This window comes from Lemur catta, chromosome 13, assembly GCF_020740605.2.
Source record: "Lemur catta isolate mLemCat1 chromosome 13, mLemCat1.pri, whole genome shotgun sequence".
Classification (NCBI taxonomy): domain Eukaryota; kingdom Metazoa; phylum Chordata; class Mammalia; order Primates; family Lemuridae; genus Lemur; species Lemur catta.
Window position 1 is genome coordinate 21,999,528 of NC_059140.1, and position 27,376 is coordinate 22,026,903.

Below are 27,376 nucleotides of genomic sequence, written 5' to 3' on the forward strand. Positions count from 1 at the left end.
CAGTCTAATTTATCCTAGACCTTGCGAAACTGATATCTGACATCTTGTATACTGTTAGTGCCTGAAACAACTTCAAACTCCATCCTTCTGCAGGAATGAGCCTCCCTTACCCACGGCTGGTGTGTGTGGAACTGGAGCATGAACATTATTAGCGTCCTCCCTCAGGTTGAGATTCAATTCCTGAGTAAGCCTTGCATAGGTGTTTAAATTGGATTGTTAAAATAAGGAAGTTCTGAGAGAGAAGAGAGGGAGTTGGTGGTGAGGGAGGAGGCTGTCAAACCAATGTGCCATCAGTGAGATTAGCGATATATTGAAGTAAATGGAAGGTGGTGTGGACAAAGTATTTTTAAGAGAGTTCACTATCTGCACGTGTGTTTTGTTAGTGGCCATTAAGTCCATTCAATGGGCTAAAGCTAAATGGATATACTGGGTCTTAACCTCTGCCATATTTTTCCCCTTGGAAAACAAGAAAATCCCAAGGAGGAAAAAAATCTTTGTGTCCTCATTCCAGTATTTGTCTTAGTGCCCATCCCTATTGGTCGTCTTTTTTAGTGAATGTGTGTCACGTATTGTGAATGATGCCCTGAATTTTGAGACCTAAACTCTACTATATTCCTCTCAAGAGTATTTATTTTTGTTTGCTTTGGCAGGCAGTTAACTCATCTGGACTCAATCTCTCCTAACTCTAGATTCAATTCAATCATAATCAAAATTCCAATGGGCTTTTTTTGGAGAAATTAACAAACTGATTCTAAAATCTATATGGACACATGAATGAAGTAGAATAGCCAAAACAACATTGAAAGAGAGCAACAAAGTTAGAGGACTTGGCACTTCTTGATTTCCAAACTCAGAAAACTAATCAAGATAGTAATTAAGACTGTGCGGTACTGGCATATGGACAGACAACTACATCAATGCATCAGAACAGACAGCCCCCAAAAATACCCACACATATATGTTCCATTATTTTTTTTTTACAGGGGTGCCAAGGCAATTCAAAGAGGAAAAGATTACCTTTTTAAGAGATGGTATGGAAGGCCGGGCGCGGTGGCTCATGCCTGTAATCCTAGCACTCTACGAGGCCGAGGCGGGCGGATCGCTGGAGCTCAGGAGTTCGAGACCAGCCTGAGCAAGAGCAAGACCCCATCTCTACTAAAAAAATAGAAAGAAATTATCTGGACAACTAAAAATATATATAGAAAAAATTAGCCGGGCATGGTGGCACATGCCTGTAGTCCCAGCTACTCGGGAGGCTGAGGCAGTAGGATCGCTTAACCCCAGGAGTTTGAGGTTGCTGTGAGCTAGGCTGATGCCACGGCACTCACTGTAGCCTGGGCAACGGAGCGAGACTCTGTCTCGAAAAAAAAAAAAAGAGAGATGGTATGGAAAACTGAATAGCCATATGCAAAATAAATGAATTTAGACCCTTACCTCGCACCACATATAAAAATTAACTCAAAATAGATCAGAGACGTAAAACTACAAAACATTTACAAAACAAAAACACAAAGAAGAAAGTCTCTGTGACCTTGTGTTTGGCAAAAACTCATATATTTTAAGACTCAAAAGGCTCAAACTGTAAAAGAGAAAAACATCAGTAAACTGAACTTTATCAAGACTAGAACTTCTTGCTCTTCAAAAGACATTGTTGAAAAAAATGTAAAAGGAACCACAGAGGGAGAAAACACTTTGCAATATTTGCAAAGTACTGGGAAAAAAACACTTTTAGCTAGAACATATAAAGAACACTTAAACTCTTATATATAAGAACATAAGCAACCCAATTAAAAATGGGTAAAAGTTTTCACAAACACAACAAAGAAGATATACAATGGCAAATAAGCTCAAGATCATCAATCATTAGACAAATGCAAATCAAAATCACAATAAGACACCACTACATACTTAGTATAGCAGTGAAACTAAAAGCGCGGAAAGAATGTGGAGCAACTAGAATGTTCACACACTGTTGGCAGAAATGTAAAATTGCCGTACCAAACTGCTTACAAATTCTAAAAACATTAAACATACAATATGATCTAGCCATTCCACTCCTAGGTATTTACCAAAGAGAAATGAAAGCATACGTCCACATAATTACTTGTTCAGAGCATCTTTAGTTGCAGTAGCTAAAAACTGGAAATAACTCAGATGTCTACCAACAAATGAATGGATATAAAAATTTGGGGTAAATCAATACAATGGAAAACTACTCAGCAATAAAAAGGAATGATCTACTGATACAGTAACAAGGATCAATTTCAAAATAATTTTGCTGAGTTACAAAAAGCCCATACAAAAAAGGGCACATCCTATATGATTCCATCTATATTAAGTTCTAGTAAATGCAAAATAAACTATGTACCATGAACCAGATCAGGAGTTGCCTGAGCAGGAGGAGGAAGGTATAGGAAGGGGTATGAAAGAAGGCCAGCAAAGGGGCACCAGGAGTTCTCTGGAGCTGAAGGATATGTTTATTCTGATAGTGATTCTGACTTCATGAGTGTTTATATATAAAGTATACAATTGATATGTTTTTGATGTATGTGCACTTTATTGAATATTATATTTCATAAAGCTTTTTTAAAAAAAGAACTGTAAACAAATATTGAACTGCGCTTTAAAAACCAAATGAAGTATATAGTAATGAAGTGTACTATTATCTACAACTTGTTGATGTGCAAAATAAAAATGAGGTAGACTGATAGATGAATAAAGGAAAAGAGAAATGAATAAATATGTTAGCAAATACAGAAAAATATTAATTGTAGAATCTGCTGGCATTTGTAGAACAATTCTTTAAATTTTTCTGTATTTCTTAAATTAGTTATTAAAAGAAAATGTTAGAGGAAAAAATAATAATAAATGTCCACAGTGCATGGTCCTAATATTCCCACAAGTCTGTAAAATAGGTCTCATCAGTTAGGAAGATACTATCAAATTAAACTTCTTAAACTTTAAGTTAAAGTAAAGTCACATTATAAATATCCAATGAGTCAACTAATTACCCAGAGCTTGTATTAAGGAAAGGCATGATTTAGTAGTTATTAAAAATAATAAAACAGTGGGAAAGAAAAATGACACAGCCACTATGGAAAACAGTATGGCGGATCCTCAAAAAGTTAAACACCGAATTACCATACCATCCAGCAACTCCACTCCTAGCTATATACCCAAAAGAAGTTAAAGCAGGTACTCCAACAAATATTAATATTGTGCACCAATATTCACAGCAACATTATTCACAATAGCCAAAATGTAGAAACACCCAAATGTCCATCAACAGATGATGGAGAAACAAAATGTGCCACATCCACACAGTAGACTATTATTCAGCCTTAAAAAGGAAGGAAATTCTAACCTATGCTACAATCCTATAGTCCCGAAGCCCTAGCTGCAGATCAATACTGGTCAGTGGCCTGTTAGGAACTGGGCTACAAAACTCCGCCTCCCCACCCTCATCACCACTGTCCATCTCTAGAACTTCTTCATTACCCCAAACTGAAACTGTACCTATTAGACACCAACATTGTTCCCAATGTTTCTGATCATGATGATGATGTCCGATGTTTCCTCATTGGACATACCAAAGACCCTGTGTATGCCCCAAATTCTAGTTCTGTGATTCCCAAATAAAACATTTAATTTTGAGATTCATCTCTATAGCTTATTTTGACTTTGACAGATTAACGAAGGAAATGTCCTAACTCACTTCAAATGTTTAAGCAAAAATTATGACATTTTCCAACAGAATTTATAATATATACAGATAAAATACATATGACAGCTATAACATACAGGATGGTGATGAGAAGGGAGAATGGACTATACAACTCCAAAATTTCTACATTTTACCTAAAATGGTATCATATTAGCTCGCAGTAGACCATGAAAAGTTAAGGATGGATATTGCAATTCTAGAAAAACTATTAAAAAAAGCAAATAAAAAAAATCCAATAGATAAATTTAAATGGGATTTCAAAAATTATTAAAATAATCCAAAGAAGACAGGGAAGGAAAACAGAGGGGGAAAAAAAATGAGGAGACAAAGAGAAACAAATAAAACGGTAAACACAAATCCAATCACATCAATCATTTATTAAATAATAATCGACTGTACCGAAATGGTATAGTGATGGTTACACAACTCTGTGAATATGTTTTTAAAAATCAATGAATTGTATAATTCAAGTGTATAATTCACACTTTTAAGGGGTGAGCATTATGGTATATGAATTAAATATCAATAAAGCTGTTATTAAACAACAAACTAAGGTAAATGAAAAAAAGACAACTTAATAGACTAAACACTACAATTAAAAGATAGAGATTATTAGAATGCTTAAAAAAGTGTAACTCAATTACATTCTGGCTACAAGGGACATAAAATATTTCAATATAAAGTCACAGATGGAGAAATACATATCATACAAACAGTAGAAATAAAACGCAGTCTTCAGAGTCAAACATTAAGCAAACTGTCCAAGACCACCCAGCGACTAAGTGGCAGAGCAAGAATTTTACCTGTCTTTCCGACTCCAGACTATGCTCATACTGCACAGGGGCAGTAAGCAGAGAAATAGGAAGCTAGAATATAAAATTTCAACCTGTTTTAACCTCAAGCAAGGGAAGAAAATCCCAGCCTCATCAAATCCCATATTTTTCACCTTCTTATTGAAACTAATCCCCCAAAACCCCACAAACCTAGAAGTATTTGACTTATCTACATCTTTTTTTTTCTTGTCTTTTCTTTTTAAGACAGAGCGTCTCTATCACCCTGGTTAGAGTGCAGTGGCATCATCATAGCTCACTGCAACCTCCAACTCCTAGGCTCAAGCAATCCTCCTACCTCTGCCCCCCAAGTAGCTGGGACCACAGGCACGTCCCACCACACTCAGATAATTTTTTCTATTTTTTGTAAAGAGGGGGGTCTCGCTCTTGCTCAGGCTGGTCTCAAACTCCTGACCTAAAGCAATCCTTCCACCTCAGCCTCCCAGAGTGCTAGTATTAACAGGTGTGAGCTACCGCGCCCAGCCTATATCTTTAAAAGTCTTTTTAACTGTAAAGGGAGATTTTTCCTTTTCAGGTATTCCCTTTAGAGCATTTAGTACTATATACCCTCTTCAAAATCTTCAACAAATACCCTAAAAGTTGAATTTAAGCCCACATTCAGGAAAAGAAACATGTGCTCAAACATTTCAAAAGACATTCTGTCATGATAAGGGTTTTATGAAGTTGCATTCATCAGTTCTTATAAATTCTTTTGGCATCATCACATATGTACAGGTTAATTAGAAAAATATTAGAAAATTACTGTCAAAAGGAAAGGAATCACAGAACTTTCTTTCACAAATGCAGGGAGGCTTGATTAGTTTTACCTAAGAATATCAAAGGGCAATAATTCTCCTGTATTCATACCAGCTCACTCAGTTACTCATAAAGTCAGCAAATCCAAGTGAGGAGTTACTTTCACTGGTATCCAAAATTACAAGATCAGAAAGACAAAAGAAACAATTCTATTTTTAGACCTCAATGATGATACACCAATGGTGAGAGGGAAGAAAGGAGCAGAGAGATAAGCCTCCACCAACAGCAACAGCAGGTTCCTGCTAAAGCTATCAATTAAAAAAACAAAAACAAAAAACCCTACTACTAACAACTCAGCCTAGTTCCAACACGTCTTAGAGGCAGTTTGGAACATACACTGAGTGTGACATGCATACTCTCATTTACCAGCTATGCGATACTGGCCAAGGCATTTATTTAACCTTTCTGAGATTGTTCTCTCTTCCATAAAACCAAAATAACAATAATAATTGTCATGAAGACTAAATGAAAATCGTGCAAATTCATCTGCAGGTAGGTATTCCATATACATTTTTTGAGATCCACTTCTTTCTTGAAAAAGAAAAGTTGTGTCACTTCTTTTCTTATAAGCAAATAAAATCCTACTTCAGCAAATAAGAGTACTTTATGTAACAAATCTACAGCAAAATTCTAGCAGAAACAGACGTGCACACAAACACACACACACTCTTCAAAACAGTATAAATTTAACAGCAGTGGTAAATTGTAGGGACTTAAACTGGAGGCTGGGATTGGAGATTTGAAATGAAAAGAAACATTTTTCAATGTATTCATGCGCTTAAATTTCTTAAGATTTTACATTCACAAAAATTAAAAATTTTAATATACTAAAGTCAAAGTTCTGTGTCTAAAATGGAAAAATCTAATAAGCTTAATAAGAAAATTTATGTATTTAAAAGATGTCTACAAAATACACGGTAGAAACAGTTCTCAATCTTTCTTAAGCTGTGACATATAAAAATAACAAGGATCACACACAACCCACATTTCCATAAACTACCCAGATTACAGCCTATATACATAAAATAAAATTTATAAACAACTCTGGGCTTGCAAAGTCTAAATCTCTTTTCCCCTACTCAAAAACAACAAACAAAAAAACCAAATACGAGTAGAGTGTCACATGGATCACTTTAAATTCACTCTAAACTATTTTATGAACAAAAAAAATTAAATACAGTCATTGGCAAACTTGCTAACTTCAGAATTTCAGTATTAGTTACAATGTGCTTACAACACACTTTACAACTACACCATTCCATGTAGCCTTGTAACTAAGGGCCAATGGCCCTGCAGGGTAGCTGTCATTCTCTTCATTTGACAGATGAAAAACTTTTCAACTATTTCCAAATTTTGCTATTAGGAAAAACCTTACAATGAACATTTTTTTCATATATATCTTTGCAGGTGAGATTTTTAAGACTGGAACCTCTGAGTCAAAGAATATATACGTGTTTTAAAATTTTGATAGATAACTAGCAAATTTCTGAGGAGGAAAAAAAGGCTGAAACAATTTACGCTCCCAAGAACAAAACTATTTCTCTGTACCCTTGCCTACACTGGATGTCACAGCTAAAGTTTTTTGCTTAACCCAATGGGTTAAAAAAAAATTACATCTCATTACCATTTTTGCAATAGCTACATTCCTTATCTTGCTAAAAACTCTCTAAAGAAAGAAGATAAAACAGCACAATCATCAAACCTCACCTGCTTGCCACAGTTTCCTGCTATGCCTTCAATGCTGAGCATCCTGGGTAGAACTCACTTTTATACACAGATAAGACCCAGACACAAAACACAAATTATTAAATCTAACACATAAATTTCTCCTAAAGCTAAGTACTGTAACTTATAATGCTACATTGCACTGAAATGATATGATAATATGATAAAAAACAATAAGGAAAAACCAGACAGAGAACTAGGAAGACTATGAAATCTCTTTAAACCAATATCCCTTTTTTCCAGGAGCAGGTAGTTTTACGTTTCAAAGCTCTTTCGTAAACTCCATTAGAAATTTCTTTCCTTAATCCTAGTAGTCCCTCATAGTCCCTAGTTACTGGTCCTTTACTGCTTGTAATAAAAGCTGCCCAGAGGCAAATTACAGAATGGAAAACAGTTTGGAAATAAAATCTGTTTGCTCAGCACATTAAAATTATTGAAAATTGCTATTTTTATGAAGATTACTTGTACCTTTGTTTTTTTCCCTGAATTATTTAAACAAAAATAAAGAGACATGATTTTGTCCAAGTCATGTACAGCAGGGATCATATGTAATCCAATCCCACTTTATGTAAATGGAGCATAAAGAACTATTAGTCTTATAAAGCTAGTATTGGGGAATTTGGCTTATTGTATACTTTCTAAATCAAACATATAACAATTATTCAGACAAGGTCAGGAAATCATTTTAGTCATAAATACTAAGAACATATCAAATAAAGCAGAATTAGTTTTTCTATAAGCAAAAAATTTACACACAATAAACAGAACCAGAAATTAATGGGGAACAAAATCTCCATATTCGATTAAATTTCAGACCTAAGATACAGTATTACAATAAAGGAACTCCATAGTATCAAACTGAAAAAAAAATATTTTAAATCTGCTGCTAGTTTTCTTCACCAAAACTTGCCACCAACATAGCAATCCACCGCCATGACATTGGAAATCACTGGAAATCGCTAGATTTTTAAGAATATACCCAGGTTAATACAAAAACTGTCAAAGTTCAACACAAACAATATTTACATGACATAAAAAAATCTATAAGCAATTTCATTTCCTTGTGTTATTTTTATAGAACTTACCAACTAAGACCAGATATTCCAAAAGGAACATCTTATATGGTATGCTCTGATGGGAAAATATTTTAATGCTAGGGAAATTATATTCCAAATAAAAATCTTGTCCTGATGCACAGAAAAAAAGCAGAGGGGGGAAGTATTTATCACTAGCTGCATGTTTTTATAACCAACAAGACACACAGCAATGCCGCCTTTTAGTTTAAATCAGTCTTTTTTGTGATAGGGGAAAGTTTTCTTGCAGGTTGAATGTTTTATAATAATTCATAACTTAATAATGTATATTTAATCTTTCCATAAGCATATACTGAATTTACCATGTAGAAACTACTAGGATTGATGACAAAGGGGAAACAACAGACTGATGAAACCAAGTCTCTTATCTTAACAGGAAATTAAACTACAAAAACAATTTTAACATAATATGGAAAGTGGTATACCAAATAACAATTTTTTAAACTTTAAAAGTGCCCTTTTAAAAAAAGAAGTTAGAGGGCCGGGTGTGGTGGCTCTCGCCTATAATCCTACCACTCTGGGAGGCCAAGGCGGGTGGGTCATTTGAGCTCAGGAGTTCGAGACCAGCCTGAGCAAGAGCAAGACCCCATCTCTACTAAAAAAAAAAAAAGAAAGAAAGAAATCAGGTGGACAACTAAAAATATATAGAAAAAATTAGCCAAGCATGGTGGCTCATGCCTGTAGTCCCAGCTACTCGGGAGGCTGAGGCAGGAGGATCACTTGAGCCCAGGAGTTTGAGGTTGCTGTGAGTTAGGCTGACGCCACGGCACTCTAGCCCAGGCAACAGAGTGAGACTCTGTCTCAAAAAAAAAAAAAAAAAAGAAGTTAGAGGAAAGAAATTACTTCTCACCAGAAGGATATGGAAAACCTTCCCAGTAGAGGTAACACGTGAACTGTGCCTTTAAAGATAGATAGCCAGTGGCAACGTGGCACTACAGGACAGGAGTGCCCACTTAGGAAAGATAGTGACAAATAGCACAAGACACAAAAGAGCCAGCCACACTTGGGTATGGCACATAGTCAGGTTCGGTGGCGCCATGCCATTAATAAAGGGAAACGAAGGAAATAAGTTTAGAAAGAAAGAAAGGTAGTCATCCATTCTATACTCTTTCTCTAATGTCAAACCCCAGATGGAAATAATCTCATGTTTATTTACAGAGAATGTGAGCTCCTCTCCCGGTATTTTCTTCTGTGAAGCCATTTGTGTACCTAACTTATCTTCCACAACATGACTGTGAGCTCCTAGTGAGCAGGACCCAGATCTGATTCATTTTTGTATCCTTCTCAAATGCAGATTGCAAATAAGCATTTCTTTTTTCTTTGAGACAGTCTCACTCTGTCACCCCAGCTAGAGTGCAGTGGCTCACTGCAACCTCCATCTCCTGGGCTCAAGCCATCCTCCTGCCTCAGCTACCAGAGTGGCTGGGACTAGAGGTGCAGGCCAGTGCCCTCAACTAATTTTTCTACTTTTTGTAGAGATGGTGTCTCGCTCAGGCTGGTTTCAAACTCCTGACCTCAAGCGATCCTCCCACCTCGGCCTCCTAAAGTGCTACGATTACAGGTATAAGCCACAGCACCTGGCCCCAAATAAGCATTTTTAATGACTGAATAAATGTATGAATGAATATACTAGCCATATCACTTAACTTCCCTGAGACTCAGATATTCATCTATATTATGAGTTCCCAAACTTTTTCTATAAAGGATCATACAGTAAATATTTTAGATTTGGCAGGCCAAATGGTCTTTGTCACAACTACTCAAGTCTGCTATTGAGCAAAAGCAGATATAGTCAACATGTAAATCAATGAGCATGACTGTGTTTCATTACAATCTTATTTACAAAAACAGGCAGCAGGCTGCATTTGTCCCATAGACTGTAGTTTGCCAAGCTCTCATCTATGCAAACTTAAATTTAATGTATTATATGCACATTTTTAAATATAACCATTATAGTCAAATAATTTTTTTATAATGACAGAACCTCAGTCAAAATTCCAAGGAAGATTTAACAGGAGGAGGCACAAACAAGAAAACAGGGATATGCTGCATAAAACCTGGTCAATCTGGACCTTTGGATATTTCCACCTAATTTGCCCTCTCTAGCACCTTACTTTAGGCCTTAGTTTTTAACCCAAAAAGTAAGTTGGTCAAAACAGATAATTCTAAGCTAGAATTCTATGATTTTAAGAATTGTTCCAAGTTCAACTTACAGATTTTTAAGTGGAACTTTCATCTAGAAAATTATGAGTACATTCATAAATAATTTCAAATCCATGGAAGAACAAAATACAAGTACAGTCATGTCATGTCAACATAACAACATTTCAGTCAACAAGGGACCACATATATGATGGTAATTGCCTAAGGATGTATTTCTCAGAATGTATCCTGTCGGTAGGCAACACATGACTATGTATCACAGAAACAAAAAAGTATAACATATCAGAAAAAATTAAGATAATTTAATACTAGGCATAATTGATCTAATAACAAAAAGTTTTACAAACATTACTCAAAATCATATTTCAGTACCTAAAAACTAACATTTCAGTACCATCTTGAATGTAGTTATAAATATACCTGGACAATCAATTATATAATAAATATAATGTACCTAACAAGAATGGTGATTTGAAGACCCCGTCTCTACTAAAAAAATAGAAAGAAATTAGCTGGACAACTAAAAATATATACAAAAAAAAAAAATTAGCCAGGCATGGTGGCTCATGCCTGTAGTCCCAGCTACTCAGGAGGCTGAGGCAGAAGGATTGCTTAAGCCCAGGAGTTTGAGGTTGCTGTGAGCTAGGCTGACACTACAGCACTCTAGCCCGCCCGGGCAACAGAGTGACACTCTGTCTCAAAAAAAAAAAAAAAAATCTTTTCCCAAAACAGAGGCGTAAGATTTGATCTTACATGCCACAAAATGCAATAAAAGGGAAAAATATGTAATTCTTACTTCTGGCTTCACATACTATATTCATGGTATAACAATTAAATCACAACTCACTAAACTCCTTGACATAGAGTTAAAAATTTGAGGTTTTTAATTGTAAAATTCAAGACCATATAATAAATCAGATGTCAATCATTAGGAGCAATAGTGATTTTAGAACTCTTTTTTTTTTTTTTTTTTGGAGACAGAGTCTCACTCTGTTGCCCGGTCTACAGTGCCGTGGCGTCAGCCTAGCTCACAGCAACCTCAAACTCCTGGGCTTAAGCGATCCTACTGCCTCAGCCTCCCGAGTAGCTGGGACTACAGGCATGTACCACCATGCCCGGCTAATTTTTTCTATATATATATATATGTTTTTAGCTGTCCCTATAATTTCTTTTCTATTTTTAGTAGAGACGGGGTCTCGCTCTTGCTCAGGCTGGTCTCGAACTCCTGAGCTCAAACAATCCGCCCGCCTTGGCCTCCCAGAGTGCTAGGATTACAGGCGTGAGCCACCGTGCCCGGCAGAACTCTTTTATTTTTATAATTACTCTTCAAATCAAGACTTGGATAATAGAATAAAAACTCTTCACTTTTCACAATTTTCAAAGAATTGTTGGGTCAATTACAATTCTATGATTCATCACTATCCACATTTACAAAAGCCACGCCACTACATTGCTTTCTGAAATATAAGTTAATAGTTTCTGGTACATTACCAACTTACCAAACATTTGGCAAATTCTTTGTTTTCTGAAAGGAATCCATAACCTGGATGTACCTTAGAAATGAAAGCAAAAAGTACTTTCAATTTTATCATATTGCAAAACCTTTATAAGCAAAATGTAAAGTGCATTCATATGTTTATTGTTCAGGAGCCCTTAAATAAGTTTACTTCTGTTACACAATGATCAGCTCTAACTCAGTTCTGAGTACAGAATCAAATTCCAATAAACTGCCTCTTATATTTACTTTCCACATACTACCTTTGTCCTGAACATAATTGGAGCCATATACCTATATGTGTTCCTGCTCACCTGTGTTTGTCCACACTATTCAACATAACTCCCTCTACTTTTTCTGAGGCTAAACTTTGTCTGCAGATTTGGAAAACTTCATAATGGCTGCTAAGTCAAAGAATTATGTTAAAGGAACCTTTGGCAAGATGGATAAAAAACTCTAAATTCCCCTTTCTTTATAGTACCAGGAAAGGTTACTTTCAAAAACCCAGTCAACTAACACATTTTATTCCTGATGGCATTAATAATACTCAGCCACTACCCAATGAGCCCTTTCTGTCAAATTGAACTAAAATGGAGGTTTGGTTTTACTTTTACTTTGTACACTGAATTTTTTTTTTCTTCTTCCTCACCTCCCATTTAGCCATTTAAAACTATTTTATGCTATCCTCACCCATAAGCCACATTGCTATTATCTCAATGCTATCTGTTCTAACCATGTTATTTTTGACTAATACACTGGCCAAAAATAAATTTGGCTATTCCAGTATCAGTCAGGTTGAACATATTCCTAATAAAACAATTTAGCTAAAAACAAAGTCAAATTTCTGAAGGAACCAATATGATAATCTAGAAATAGCTACTTATCAGAGATTTTTAAATGCTGAACTGAGCTTTATGAACATGGTACAGAGTAATATAAACTACTGCATCACAGCAAGAGTTTCATTCCACAATTTCATTTTATATAAACATTAAACTAAAGACTATATCCTGACAAGCTATAGTTAAAAGGTTAAAAGAGTTTTACCTTCATTAACTGTGCTAATAAACTCTAAACATCTATAATATGGGTTCATAAATTCAGTTTTTTTATTTAAACATGCATCTTACTAAAACATTTATTTCAAAAGCAATGTGAGCACTAATTGAAGCACTCCAGGCTAATTGCTGGTGTTGGCTGCTTCCATCCAATTCTGGAGATAACTCTGCATAGTTCTGAACATTATATGCAATTAGTTCTCTGATAATGAAAAAGTGGGGGGGGACACTATTCTTGATGTCAGAAATCAGTTTTTCCATGGATTCTATTTGAACAGAATCGGGGATGGAGAGAATTATTGATTTATCCATATAAGGTACAGGCATTCTAATGACATTAAACTAATTACCAAGTGCACTATTTTTACTTCTGGAAGTGTAACTAGTTGTATATAATTTTTAAATGATTAAAATTGAATTTAAACAGGGTCTTTTGGATCCTATTTATAACACAGAAATTTTTTAATGCTTTTATTACACTGAAAGGGTTAATGCTCAAAACTAATTGGGATTTCTTTTTGCCTAGCAAATTTGGAAATGAACTGAAACTGCTCCCTGGTGTGAAAGCTGAATCCAGCAGCCACCTGCAGGATCAGCGACCAACACTGCCAGATGCTACAAAGCCTTTGATTTCCAGTAGCGAATTCGGCCACATTTAACTCATGTGACATGAACTAACTGCAACAGCATTTTCAATCATTCTTTCTTATTTTTTTTTTTTAAATACAAACTCTAGCTTTCTGCTCACTACATATGAAACAGCTGCAGTAGATAGATTCATTCAGACTCACAGCTTGCGCCCTGGTTTTCTTAATGGCTTCCATGATGGCATCCATGTTGAGGTAGCTTTTACTGGTGGGAGCTGGGCCAACACAGACGGCCTCATCCGCCATTTTCACATGAACCTGAAGAGACAAATCTCTGCATTAACAGATGCACCCAGCAAAAAAGAATTACCATCATCTGCAAATATACATAAAATTGCAAATCTGATTGTTTCACTTATGTATAAAGTCATATCTCTTTTTGAATTTGCACTAAAAAAAACAACAATGCAACAAATAAGCTCAGGAACTATACCACCCATGATTTCATTTATTATAGCCTAATCCATTGTCTAACCAAATAATTTCCATAATATCCTCCCCTATTTATGTAAAAATCACAGCAAACAACTTTAGCTTCCTATTCTGTTCATCTAAACACAAATCTGGTATCAAAAACTACCTTGTTACATGTAGTCAGGGTAGCCCAATATTTTAATAACAACCACTCATGCCCAGTTCTAAGCAAGCTCCCCAGGAAGTTGGGATAATTAGAGGGACTGAATGGAGGGATGCAGTGAGTGTCCCTGCACAGCATCAGGTCAGCACCAGGCACAAATTAAAGCCTAGGACGAAAGAGTTCAATATCACAACACATGAACCAGAAAATCTTAAGATTCATTTAAATACTCTTGCATTCAATCCTTGTCCATTTTGCATTTATTCCTAAAAGAACTGATATGTGTATTAAGTTATAAATCTACTCAAAATTCAGGATTGTATGCTCCATTTTTAAGACTACTAATTCTACAATGTTTAAATCTATTTATTTTTGCTTAATAGAGACTAAGCATTCAATATTGAAAAAAGTTGTTTAGTTCTAAAAGGAATCTATTCTTTTACAACGATAAAGGGATTAGTATATTTTGGAATGGCTTTTCCTAATGGTTTCCTAGTTTAAGAAACTCCCAGATCAGATTATAATTCTTTTACAAGGCAGAAATATAAAACTGGAGCACAAACATATAACTGAACATTTATGACCCACTCCCACACTAAAAAAAAGTCTAAGGTGGTAAATACTTTTGAGTATTTCTAAGTTATAATTTTCAATTGTGGTTTTTTTTTAAATACTTTGTTTTAAATGAGGTCTGAAAAACAAAACCAAAAAGGTAGTCTTTTAGAAAGCTCTGAATTCTCTATCAATTCAGTAAAAAATTATATTAATACTTTGCATTGAAAAGTAAAAGATATACCTGGCCCAAGGGATTTTCAGGGTGATATCTTAAGATAAAATACTCAAATATATTACCCTCTGTAATTCCTTTAATAACAACAATTGCAAGGAAAGGTACCTCTGCTTGCAAAGGGTTTCCAAATATTCCTACATTCAAAGCAAGGCTCTACTCATAGTTATTAATATCTTTGCCTGGCTTATACCCCACCACAAGTTGTTCTTCTGCCCTCAGACCAGAAAGCCCCCTCCACTCCACTGCCCTCTGCCCATTTCAGATCCGGTTATTGTCAATTTTATTGTGGTGGTTGTGGTATTTTTCTGTTACAAAGAACTTGAATACTTAATCCCTTAAAAAATAACACATTAGTCAGGTGAGGATAAAGTCTTTATTTAAAGTTAAATCCACACTTATTCTGAATATTTTATTTCCCTCAGATATTACCTATTATTAAAGATGCACTTAAAGTTTCACTTCTACCACTGGATCTTCCCCAAGTACTGCAGCTTTGGATGAATATCCTTCAATCTGAACTCTGAGAGTACTTAGTACAAATTTTGGCATTCAGTCACATCCTACCCAGCAATCTCATTTTAACTGCTTTATAGACTATGTCCATTACAATTTATCACTCTCCTCCACAACATCCTGGGTTCTGGAGGACACAGACTATGCCTTAAATTCCTTTTTTTAATCTCACCTAACCCAGTGTTAGGTGCTAAAAGCTTATTAACTCACAGATACTCTCAGATGGCAGTTTATTTAGTAACTTTCATTATTAAATGTAAAAGGCATTATCGTTGAGGTACAAAAAAGTTGCAACATTACATCATTGCCTTTGAGGCAAAAAAATCTAACTAATTACACCCAAATAAAATCCTCTCAATCTTAGCAATATATATAGCAGCTGACAGTTACATGAAAGAAATTAAAAGATAAGCATGTGTGTATTTAATGTCCAAAATTTCTATTATGAACATGCATCAAAAGTAAAAACGAGAGCGAATCCTAATAGTATTTTGATTTTTTTACTTCCAGTCCTCTCTAAATATACTTTCATAATGATACTGCATATATAATTGTGTATCCTTTTGTTTTTTAACTATAAGAGATATTTTTCCCATGTTATCACAAACTCTTTATAAACATCCAAGAACTAGCTCAGAGCCTAACATTTTATCAGTTTATCAATACTGTTCTAATAAACATTCAAATAAATCAAAAGCAGGTTAAACTATTTATAGGCTTTACAAAGAAGAGCTAAACACAAAACCTTTCTAAAGAATTGGTTGGTTTCTTTTCTTCTATTTCTCAGAAACAAATCTTAATTCGGTGGGGGGGAAGCGTATATTCACATTTCAACAAGCCCACAGTCTAGCCCAGGGCAAATCCTAGTAGAAATGCTGGGCAAAGCCATGTGAAAGAAAAAATTAGAATCCTCTGCTGCCTTAGTTCTCAAGCAGACACTTCTGAGTCAACCTGGGAAGAACAGCTTAACAAAGTTTTGAAACTCAATTTCAATTTTGTTGTTATTGATGTACTAAATGTGTCAGGTGTTTTCTTTGACTTAATAATATAAAATGAACTACATTCAAGCAATGCAAGTGCTATTCTGCAGAACTTAATATTGCATATGCTTATTAGATATATTTATGTTTCTAAAATTTCAACATGTTGAAAAATATAAATTCCTTTTTATATATTTTAATGGTAAAGGAAATATATAACAATTATGGAAAGTTTAAACTGAGATAAACTATTCAAGGAAGCAGGATTTGCTGGCTATATGTTTCAAAAAGAAAAATAAAACATTTTAAGCTTTACTACTAAGAAAAGCAGTCAGTCTTCATAAACTTTTCAATCCTTGGAAAACCAATAGAGGTTTTTCAAATACATTAGTTTCCTCCTCAGGCATTTACAGTTCTATATTTTTAATTTTTTAATTCTTTAGAGGAAAAATTTTTGTATCAGCCTATTACTTCTATCAACCTATTATTTTCTAAATAATGAACTAGCAGAACAAAGGGTGTGTGTGTCAACTTACAGGACTGAAAAAAAAAACCATCTTAGTAACTTTTTAAAGATAAATTTAAATGCTTGGATATAGATGAGTTAAAAATTGTGCCTACATTTGAAAACTTTGGATCAACAGAAAATTTTGTATCAGTGAATTAGATGCCTAAAATATGCTGGAAAAGATATTCCACTTGATCTCTATCCTTATCAAATAGATTGCATCTTAGTGTTAAAAAGTGCTAGGCCAGATAACATGTTTAGGATAAAACTCAGTGGTCTGAAAGTATCTTCTAAACTAGTACAGATTGAGAAAGATAGAGAAAACAAGCAGCTTGGAAAATGTTTCTTCATGCCTAGAGATATTTTCAAACCTATCACTCAAGATCTGCCGTCAAGTGAGCACTATTTACCATAACCATACTTCTCCTTGTGATACCCTTCCAATGCAAGATACCGGGTACAACACTCTGAGGATGACATAAAATAGACTAGAGGTCCTCCTTGCCTGAAAATAGCAATGCCTCATATAACCCAGCCAGACTTCAATATCCACCAAATCTAACCAAATTCTCCAAACATTACTAACAAATGAAAATTGCCCTTAAAGACTGAAAAGTTAAAGAAAGGAAAGCCAACTCCCTCAATCTTAATTTGAAGAGCTAGAAAAAAAAAATCATTTTCAAACAAACACAAAACCCTATCTCAAAAGAAAGAATGATCAGATGAACAGATCTTCCTATTTTATACGTGTCTAAAGATACTTATACAAGTTTCAAAAGACTAACATTCTGGCACATTCTTTCCAGAAAGGCAATTTGACCCATAGAAAACAAAGAATAATTTTTTTAAGGCAGTAAATATACTATGCAGTCACCATGGGGGAAAAAAAAGAAAAAAAAGGCAGTAAATAATACATTCACTTTGATTCCATTTTGTAAGACTATATGTGTAGCACCAAGATATATTTATTCATGATTGTTTTAGATGGTAGAATTAGTGACTTTATTATTTTTCTTCAGTTATAATTTACATAATTTTCAAAGTGGTAAACTAAAAATTAAAAATTGTAGGGAAAAAAGAGAATAGGTTTTTGCTAGCTGCAAAACTCCAAGTCCATTTGCTAGGATCCTATTTTCACACCACAAAAGGAAACCGATCATGAATCAATCCTGCAACCAAAACAAAGGTTTTTTTTTTTTTTTCTTCCTTTAGTCTTGCTCTTGCAAGGATGCATTCCGGAGGATACAGTAAACAACAAAAGAATGAAAAACAGCGGGACTAGAACTATATTCTCATACCACTGACCCCTTAGTAAAAGCATCAAGGGAGACACATCAAGAAAGGAAGGAAGGAGGGGGAGGAAGACACCAAGGATTCAAGCAGAACCCATGTCAACGTAGCTGGTGGGTGCCTAGACAACAGTGAAAAGGACTGCAGAGTGAAGCAGGGAAGAAAAGAGGGGGGAAGCAGGACAGACTGCTGATATGGCAGGATGTAAAGGTTGGGAGAGGTAGTGATAGCTGAAAAATGGATTGTTTTCATTTGTTAGCTTACAAAAAACTTGAACAAACGCCTTTGAGAAGGAAAATGTGGAAAGTAAGGAGCTATAAAATGTGAGATATGAAATAATTCATAGTAAAAGGTTTCTGACAAGCCATGGCAGAACCAAGAGATATTGGGGGGAAGGGGGCGGGGACAGCAGAGAGGGGAACAGAGAACTGATCTTTCACCACATACATAATAAATACAAGCCAGGCTTTAAAGAGAGAAACCAAGCAAGCTTGCTATGCACTCCAAGACAAGGCCTCAAACCCCCTATCCTAAAATCACTATGCTGCCTGAAAGCTCTCCTCTACAGAAATTCTAGAGCCACCACTACAGAGAAAACAACAGGGACAGGATCAGGAATACAGTAGTCCGCCCTTATCCACAGTTTTGCTTTCCAGTTTCAGTTACCCACAGTCTATCATGGTCCAAAAATATTATGTAGAAAATTCCAGAAATAAGTAATTCATAAGTTTTCAATAGTGCACTATTCCATCCTGCTCTATCCTAAACTGGGATGTGACTCATCCCTTTGCCTAGGGTCTCCACGCTGTACACACTGCCTGCCTGTTAGTCACTTAGGAGCCACTGGTTATCAGATCCACTGTCAAGGTATCCCACTGCTTGTGTTTAAGTCACCCTTACTTTATTTAATATTAGCCCCAAGTACAAGAGTACTATGCCTAATGTATAAATTAAACTTTATCATGTGTATGTATATATGCATAGGAAAAAATATAGTATTTATAGGAATGTATCCCCCTAAGATAAGAAGGAACTATTGTGTTCCTTTCCTTCTAAATAGCAGAGGGATGCCAAGAATAAATATAAATGCATTTAGTGGAAATTAAGGCTCAGTACTTTGGCAGTTTCTATTTTATTTGTGAAGCAAGAGACAAGATCACCTTCTGACAGAAGTCTTGAAAGAGGAAACAGTGGTAGTGGAAGAAGAATGGAACAGGCTGGAAAAGATCACTGGGCACAGGGAAGAGCAAAATACTCGAGAAATCTAGTAAGAATGCCAGGTAGTGTTGAGGTTCACAAATGGTTCTCTTTAGTGTGAAAGAACTTAGGCCAATTTGGTCACACACAACTATTAAGTTCTTTTGGAAGATGATGGTGGACACCAAAGAAGTTTCAGATGTGTGAGGGTTAGCTACGTCCCCACCCCACCTGCCTAAAAAGTATAATGAAAGCAAATCTCAGTCCAAATTCACCCATACATAAAAACATTTACAACCCTTGCCTTAGAAATGCTTTTCTGTCCAAATTAGTTTATCAGTCAGGATTTACCAAGGATCAAGTAACACATTCACAGATATCTAACTGAAAACAACAAAGAAACTTAAAGAAACAACAAAGAGCAGGGTTAAAGGAACCAACAAAGGATGATGAGGCTTCCAGGGACTAGTAGTGGAGTCCACGGTCACCCCTAGTCCTGGGGGGACACAGTGTGGGAAGAGTAACTAGAGCTGGGGGGGATGTGGGAGGCCCAACAGTAGCATGGCCTGTGTCAGAACTGCAGCAAGGCAGGGAAGGGGAAGGTGGAGAGAAACATCCTGATCTCCTGTTGATGTCTCCAAATAGCCAAACAGGAAGGAAGCTCAAGTGATATACTCCACTGATGCCAGTCTCCTAGAGAGCGAGCGATTAAAAAAACAAAACAAAAAAACCTTGAGTGTTACTGCTCTTTTAGAATTTGTCTAGCAGGTTGTCTGGTCCTCAATGAAAACCACCCTTCCCCCACCCCCCCCAAAAAAACTTGAAACTGGAGTTCATCAAAATTAAGAACTTTTGCTCCTCAAAAACAGACCATTAACCACAATGAGATACCACCTTCGCGCCCACTAGGATGGCAATAATCAAAAAGACAGATACCACCCTGGGCAACATAGCAAGACCCTATTTCTTTAAAAATAAATAAATAAGCCAGCCAGCCATAGTGGTGCACGCCTATAGTCCCAGCTACTGAGGAGGCAGAGGCAAAAGGATCATTTAGCCCAGGAATTCAAGTTTACAGTGAGCTTTGACTGGGCCACCACACTCCAGCCTGGGTGACATGGCAAGACCCTGTCTCAAATAAATAAATAAATAAATAAATAAATAAATAAGAAAATAAAAAGACAGAAATAACAAGGGCTGGCAAGAATTGTGGAGAAATTTGAATTTTCCTACAGTGCTCATGAGAATGTAAAATGGTGCAGCTACTTTGGAAAACAGTGTGGCAGTACTGAAAAGGTTAAGTACAGAGTTAACATACTACTCAGAAATCACCCTTAGGTTTATTTGCAAGAGAAATGAAAATATATTGCCATATAAAGACATGTAGGCAAATGATCATAGTAGCATTATTGACAATAAACTGGAAACACAAACGCCCATCAACTGGTGAATGGATAAACAAAATGTGTAATATTCATACAATAGTACTTGGCAAATACAATGTACTACTGATACATGCAACAATATGAATGAACCAACCTCCAAAACATTATGCTAAGTGAAAGAAGCCAAACACAAAACACCAACTATTATTTGATTCCATTTATTTGAAATGTCCAGAAAATGCAAAACTAGAGACAGAAAGCAGATCAGTGGCTTCCCTGGAAACTGAATTCAGGTAAGATACTCTCAAAAGAACACTTGCTCAGTAATAGCATCTCCACCAATGAACTGACAACTCTGGCTTTGAGCCTCTGGAACAAATGAACTCTGTTTCTAAGCAGCTTATGTGAACCTCTCCCTTTTTTTTTTTTTTTTTTTTTTCTGTTTATAAAAGCTTCCCTTTTATGCTTCCTTCACAAAATGCACTAGTAGCTTGCCATTCCGTGCATCCAGATTATAATCCTTCTTCTCATTCTGAGTAAAACCAACATATATGGAAATAATTTTCTCTAGTGTCTTCTTTTAGGTTGACATGCTAAAAAAGACAGACCAAATAAGATGAGATTTAAAGTAGCTACAGGATTTGACAAATCTGATCTCTGGTCACCTTGGGGACCAACTTAGTATACTATCGGAAACAGAAACCAGACTTCCCTGGGTTGAAGATGAATGCAAAGTGAGAAAAGAAAGATTAAAATGGAAAATTAGCCCTTCAAATAGCTTAACTAGCATGCTAGAGAATGCAAAGATATTTTACTTAATTGTCTCCATAATTGTTGGGAAAACTCAGTACATACACAAGGTTTGCAACAAAACTTTCAGACTTCTCAGAGAGCTCATCTCTCCTTAGAGAAATACTTCACAGATGTGAGTATGTGTGCCCAGGTTCACAAGCCTAACTAGAAGCCCCTCACATGGAACAGTATCATTCTCAACAGCCGAACATACAGCCATGAAGACAAAAGACAACCCAGAAAAAGATTCTATTAATATAAAATCTGTACAGATTCAGGGAAAAAGTTCTGGAAAATGGATGGTGGTAATTGTTGCATAACACCATGAAAGTACTTAATGCCACTGCATGGTATACTTAAAAATGAATAAAATAGCTGGTTGTGGTGGTGTGTGCCTACAGTCCCAGCCACTCAGAAGGCTGAGGTGGGAGGATTGCTTAGGCCCAGGAATTTGAGTCCAGCTACAACAACATAGCAAGACCCTGCTTTGAAAATAAAATAAAATGAATAAAATGGTAAATTTTATGTTATATATATATTATCACAATAAAAAACACAAAAAACCTATATAGATCCATCATAATTTCCAGCCAATTATTGACAAGCAATAGTGAAAGTATACATTTAAAGAGCTTAGTTATATAGGAAAAAAACATATAAATAGTACTGCCTAAGAAAAACCATAACAGGGTGGTAAAGGAAAAGAGGAAACAAGAAAATACCAACGAGAATGTGGGCTCAGATTAGCTTGCAATCATTAGGATCATTTTCCACTTATTAAAGGGAAAGCTATCACACACGCTTTCAAGATTTTAGTGAAGACTTAATACACAGATATATCATACTTCTGAAATAATGACAGTGAAATTCTAGGAACAGAAATAGGAAATAACGTCCACTGAAATCAGTATTTTTTAAAAAGTGTTTCCAAACCATATGAATAGCTAAATGTCAGTTCCAACAAAATATGAATAGCTACTAAAAGTCATGAGATCTCAAAGGACGACTACAGCCCCTCCAGCAACTAGCGTAGCTCAATACAGGCCACTAACTGATGACATTATGCATAAAAGTGAGTCATTTAGATATTCTTAAACTTTTAAATTTTCCTTTAATTACCCAAGTAATGTATAAATAAACTAGTTTGGTTAAAAAGAAAAAAACCTTAAGCAGTACAGATAACAAATAACCATTACTCCCCACCCCCTATTATTATCCAACCATTATCAGTTTTGCATATGTCCTTCCAGACTTATCTGAACATTTTCATACAAATATGTAGACATAAAAGTGCAGAGTTTTATTTTATGTTTAAGATTTTTCTTAGCATAAACTGAATCACACCACATATTATTTTGCAACTTGCTTTAAAACTCAGTATTTTTTGAGAGTTCTACCTGATAATTTTTAACTGCTACTCCAATACTCCTAGTAATCTGGATGAACCATAACTTCCTTAGCCATTCTCCTAATATTGGACATGATTTCTAAATGGCAGGTATTGCAAGCGGCAAAAAGCTTCCCCAAACATGCCAATCTGTATACACATGTACATTTCTGTAAGAAAAATATTTAAAAGTACAAATACTGCAAATTACACATTTAAAAGCTTATGTCAACTTACACTCCTACTAGAAATCAATTTCCCCACACCATCTCTGAACATGGTTGATCTTTCTAACTTTATTAATCTAATGGAGAAAAACAATTCTTCTTTTTTTTTAAATTTGCATTTCCCTAGTTATTGAGAAGTTTGGGCATATTTTCCTGTTTATGAGCTATTCTTCTTCCAAGCATTAAACATTCTTAAATTTAAAAAAACAGATATATTATAAAGAAGCAAAGGTATCTTTTGTTTTGTTTTAGTTATATGTAATATATGTAAACATATGTAATACCTAAACACTGTTCTTATTCAAAATAAAGCTGACAACTCACCTACTGTACCTTTGTCCTCATTACAATTTCTCTTTCCAGTAATCACTTATCTGGTGAGTGTGCATTCTTAGACCTTCATATATGCCAGGGGATTCCAACTGGGAAATATTTTGTCCCCCAGGACACAGTAGGTAATGTCTGGAGACAGTTTTGGTTGTCACAATTGGGAGCATGGGGGACACTACTGGTATCTATGGGTAAGGGGCCAGGGACGCTGCTAAAAATCCTATAAATGCACAGGACAGCTGGCTACAACAAAGCATTATCTAATGTACAATGTCAATGGTACCACTGTCGAGAACCCCTTCTCTATGCTTTTACATATGTAACTATAAAAATATAAAATGAGGTGGGATTTTTTTTAACATTAATAGTATCATTATACCCTATGTGTGATTTTACAAGTTCTTTTTTAATCTTTAATATGTCTTAGAGATGTTCTCTGTCAATATATAAAAATCTACCTCATTCTTTTTAACTACCAAAGAATTCCAAGATGTGGCTCTCCCAGTGTATCAACCATTCTCTTACCCACAGACTCGAGAGTGGAGGAGGCCCTCTTCTCTGGAGCTGCTCCCACTGTTTGCAGCCATTTTCTGTCTGCGTTTCAGACTGGGGTTTCCCACTGAATCATCCCATCAGCTATCTATCTTTCAAAATTCCTCACTGTTTCCAGGATCCCAAGAGTACGCCTTCCCATTTTCCATTAAAATTATGGTTTGTTGTTTTTCCTTTGATTTTTTCTTTTTAACTTTTTCTCTTCCCTGGGAATTTGGGGCAGGAAGATGAAGTCTAGCTCATCTCAACAGCCTTAATTAGAAGTCAGGACTTTTTTAAAATTTTCATTTCTTAACACAGGAAATATAGCATGTGTATATTTATTTTAATTTAAAAGTCAAGTATTATAAACAATGATATAGTTGTCTAAAATGAAACAGTTAAAACTTATTTTTATAGAAAGAAATTATCTGGCCAACTAAAATATATATATAGAAAAAATTAGCCAGGCATGGTGGCGCATGCCTGCAGTCCCAGCTACTCGGGAGGCTGAGGCAATAGGATCATTTAAGCCCAGGAGTTTGAGGTTGCTGTGAGCTAGGCTGACGCCAGGGCACTCACTCTAGCCCGGGCAACAAAGCGAGACTGTCACAAAAAAAATAAAATAAAATAAAATAAAAAATAAAACTTATTTTTAATTACTACTGAAACAGTTAAAAACTTATTTTTAAGACTGTCATGAAAAACAGACAAATCTAGTGAACATCTAATATGATATAAAAATGAGTATGTTAAAGTGATCATGCCATTCCTAAATTATTAAGCCATTCCTCTATTCGTGCATCTTAATGGTATGAGTATCTTTCTCATGGTATCCATTCTACCAGATACCATGGCATTGCTACGAACTCCAAAAGCTGGCTTTCTAACCTGAGATTCCATTTCCCATATTATCCAATACCCTTGATTTACAGTCTATGGCTGGTTAGCTTCAAACCAAAAAGCTTCTGACGAATATTACAAACAGCAGTAAAATCAATCACCCAAACCCTCCCTCTCTCCTAAAGATTCCTGCTAGTCTACAGGAATCTGTAGCTAACTCCCAGATTTTAAAGATAGTCACCAAAAGCAGTTAAGGAACTCAAAAAGTTTTCCTTATCACAGTCATTCTCAATGAGCAAAGGGGTGAAACTTGCAGACATCAAAAATATCTAAAGTATTTATATGTTCTCTTCAAAAACAGGCTGGGCACAGTGGCTCACGCCTGTAATCCTAGCACTCTGGGAGGCTGAGGTGGGAGGATCGCTTGAGGTCAGGAGTTCAAGACCAGACTGAGGAAGAGCAAGACCCCGTATCTATTAAAAACAGAAAAATTATCTGGGCACGGTGGCACACGCCTGTGGTCCCGGCTACTTGGGAGGCTGAGGCAAGAGGATTACTTGAGCCTAGGAGTTTGCAGTGAGCTATGACGATGTCACTGCACTCTAGTCCAGGGAACAGAGCAAGACCTTGTCTCAAAAAATAAATAAATAAGTATCCTTCCTTCTCTCCATCTCACCCCCCAAAATTCTTCTATACCCAAAGACAGAAAAATGCTGTCCTTTGAAGGAGCTCAAAAAACAATTTATTTCTTCCTATTCCAAGCCTAATAAATAATTACCTCAAGAGTTAAAGATCCAAAGTGATTGTGCCATTCATTGAATTTACCTGCTGCTCCCTGACTACCACCCAGCTGCTAGGAACAGAAGAATAGAAGTCCTTCTTTGGGGACTTAGTTTAGAGAATATACAAGAACCACACTCAGATAAACATAGCAAGGATATCAGGATTGAGACCAAGAAAGGTATCTATATATCACCTCCTGCCTTCCTTGGAACTAAAGCCCCATGTAACATGGAAATTGAGAATCCAAAAAGTAGGAAAACACATAAATGTGTCAGGGGAGATCAAATTACCTGCTAAGTTGAAGCATGACCCATCTCCTGTGGAAATGCCTCTTACAGGGAGCCCCGATGCACTATGCCGGGCATCAGCTGATCATCAGATGAAAGCCCAAGCACGCATGACTTCAGCAAGCGTACCAGCTTCATAGAAGGACAAGGGCACATAGACCCTAGTCTCTAGCAAGGCTCATTTCATCTCACAGATTTCAGGATGAATTAGTCCTTTAATTTTGGAAATAGATTTGTGACAGGATATACTGTAAAGATGGATAAAAAGACACCCTACCTGGCAACAGCAATGGGCAAGGAAAAAAATAAATGGTTTAATAAAGGCTTACAAGCTGCTTGTCTTTTATTTCAAATGCTAAATTTTCTCCAAATCCAAATGTCTGGCTGGCTTAGGAAAGAATACTTGGTGCAGCTGTAGGCATGCCTCTTTTGTGTAAAAGAGTAAATAAATGTATTCGAATTAAAAGGAACATCTGGACAGCACAAAGTAGAAAAACCCTACCTTATTAGAGGTGGCAGCTGGCTCTCTGAAGAGAAAGAACTAGAGAAAAACATATGCGTCACCAAAAGAAAAACTGTAATCCCAGCACTTTGGGAGGCTGGTGGGAGGATCACTTAAGGCCAGGAGTTCGAGACTAGCATGAGCAACACAGCAAGACCTCGTCTCTACAAAAAAATGAAGACAAATTAGCTGGTCATGGTAGCACACACCTATAGTCCCAGCTACTCAGGAGGCTGAGGCAGGGGGATCACTTGAGTCCAGGAGATCAAGGTTACAGTGAGCTATGATTGTGGCCCTGCACTCCAGTCTAAGTGACAAAACAAAGCCCTGTCTCTTAAAAAAAAAAAAAAACAGGCAAAACTTGTTCACTGAAAAGAATATATTGGATGGCAAATGGCATATAAGCATATGAGAAGATGGTCAACATCATTATCTATTAGGGAAATGCAAATTAAAGCCACAATGAAATATCACTACATTATTAGAATAGTTAAAATTAAAAATACTGACAATACTATCTGTCAGAGTGGATGCAGAACCACTACAACGCTCATGCATTCCAGGTAGGAATGCAGAATGATACAGCAACTCTGGAAAAGTCTGGCACTTTCTTATAAAGTTAAGCACATGTTTACCATATGACCTAGCAATCCCACTCCTAATTATTTACCCTAGAGAAAAAGAAACTTACATTCACACAAAAGTCTTTACACAAATGTTTAGAACACTTCTACTCATAATTGTCAAAAGCTAGGAAAAACTCAAAATTCCTTCAATGGGTAAATGGATAAATAAACTTTACAACCATACAGTGCAATACTACTCAGTAATAAAAAAGAACAAACTATTGATACACACAACAGTTTGGATGAATCACAAAAGCATTATGCTGAGTGAAAGTA

At 35.9% G+C, this 27,376-nt stretch overlaps 1 protein-coding gene and 1 non-coding gene across 3 annotated transcripts in view; one reads left to right on the top strand and one right to left on the bottom strand.

Moving 5' to 3' along the window:
- Window positions 1–27,376, bottom strand: part of PCCA (propionyl-CoA carboxylase subunit alpha) — a 364,494-nt gene that overhangs the window by 297,110 nt on the left and 40,008 nt on the right. For both annotated transcript variants that reach the window (XM_045567353.1, XM_045567354.1), the window contains exons 5-6: window positions 13,697–13,810; window positions 11,852–11,905 (exon numbers count right to left, since the gene is read on the bottom strand). In XM_045567353.1, coding sequence (XP_045423309.1) covers window positions 11,852–11,905; window positions 13,697–13,810 — 168 coding nt within the window. The remainder of the gene's footprint in view (window positions 1–11,851; window positions 11,906–13,696; window positions 13,811–27,376) is intronic.
- Window positions 20,142–20,202, top strand: LOC123649553. Its single transcript, XR_006739056.1, has one exon. It is a non-coding gene; the product is annotated as a U7 small nuclear RNA (small nuclear RNA).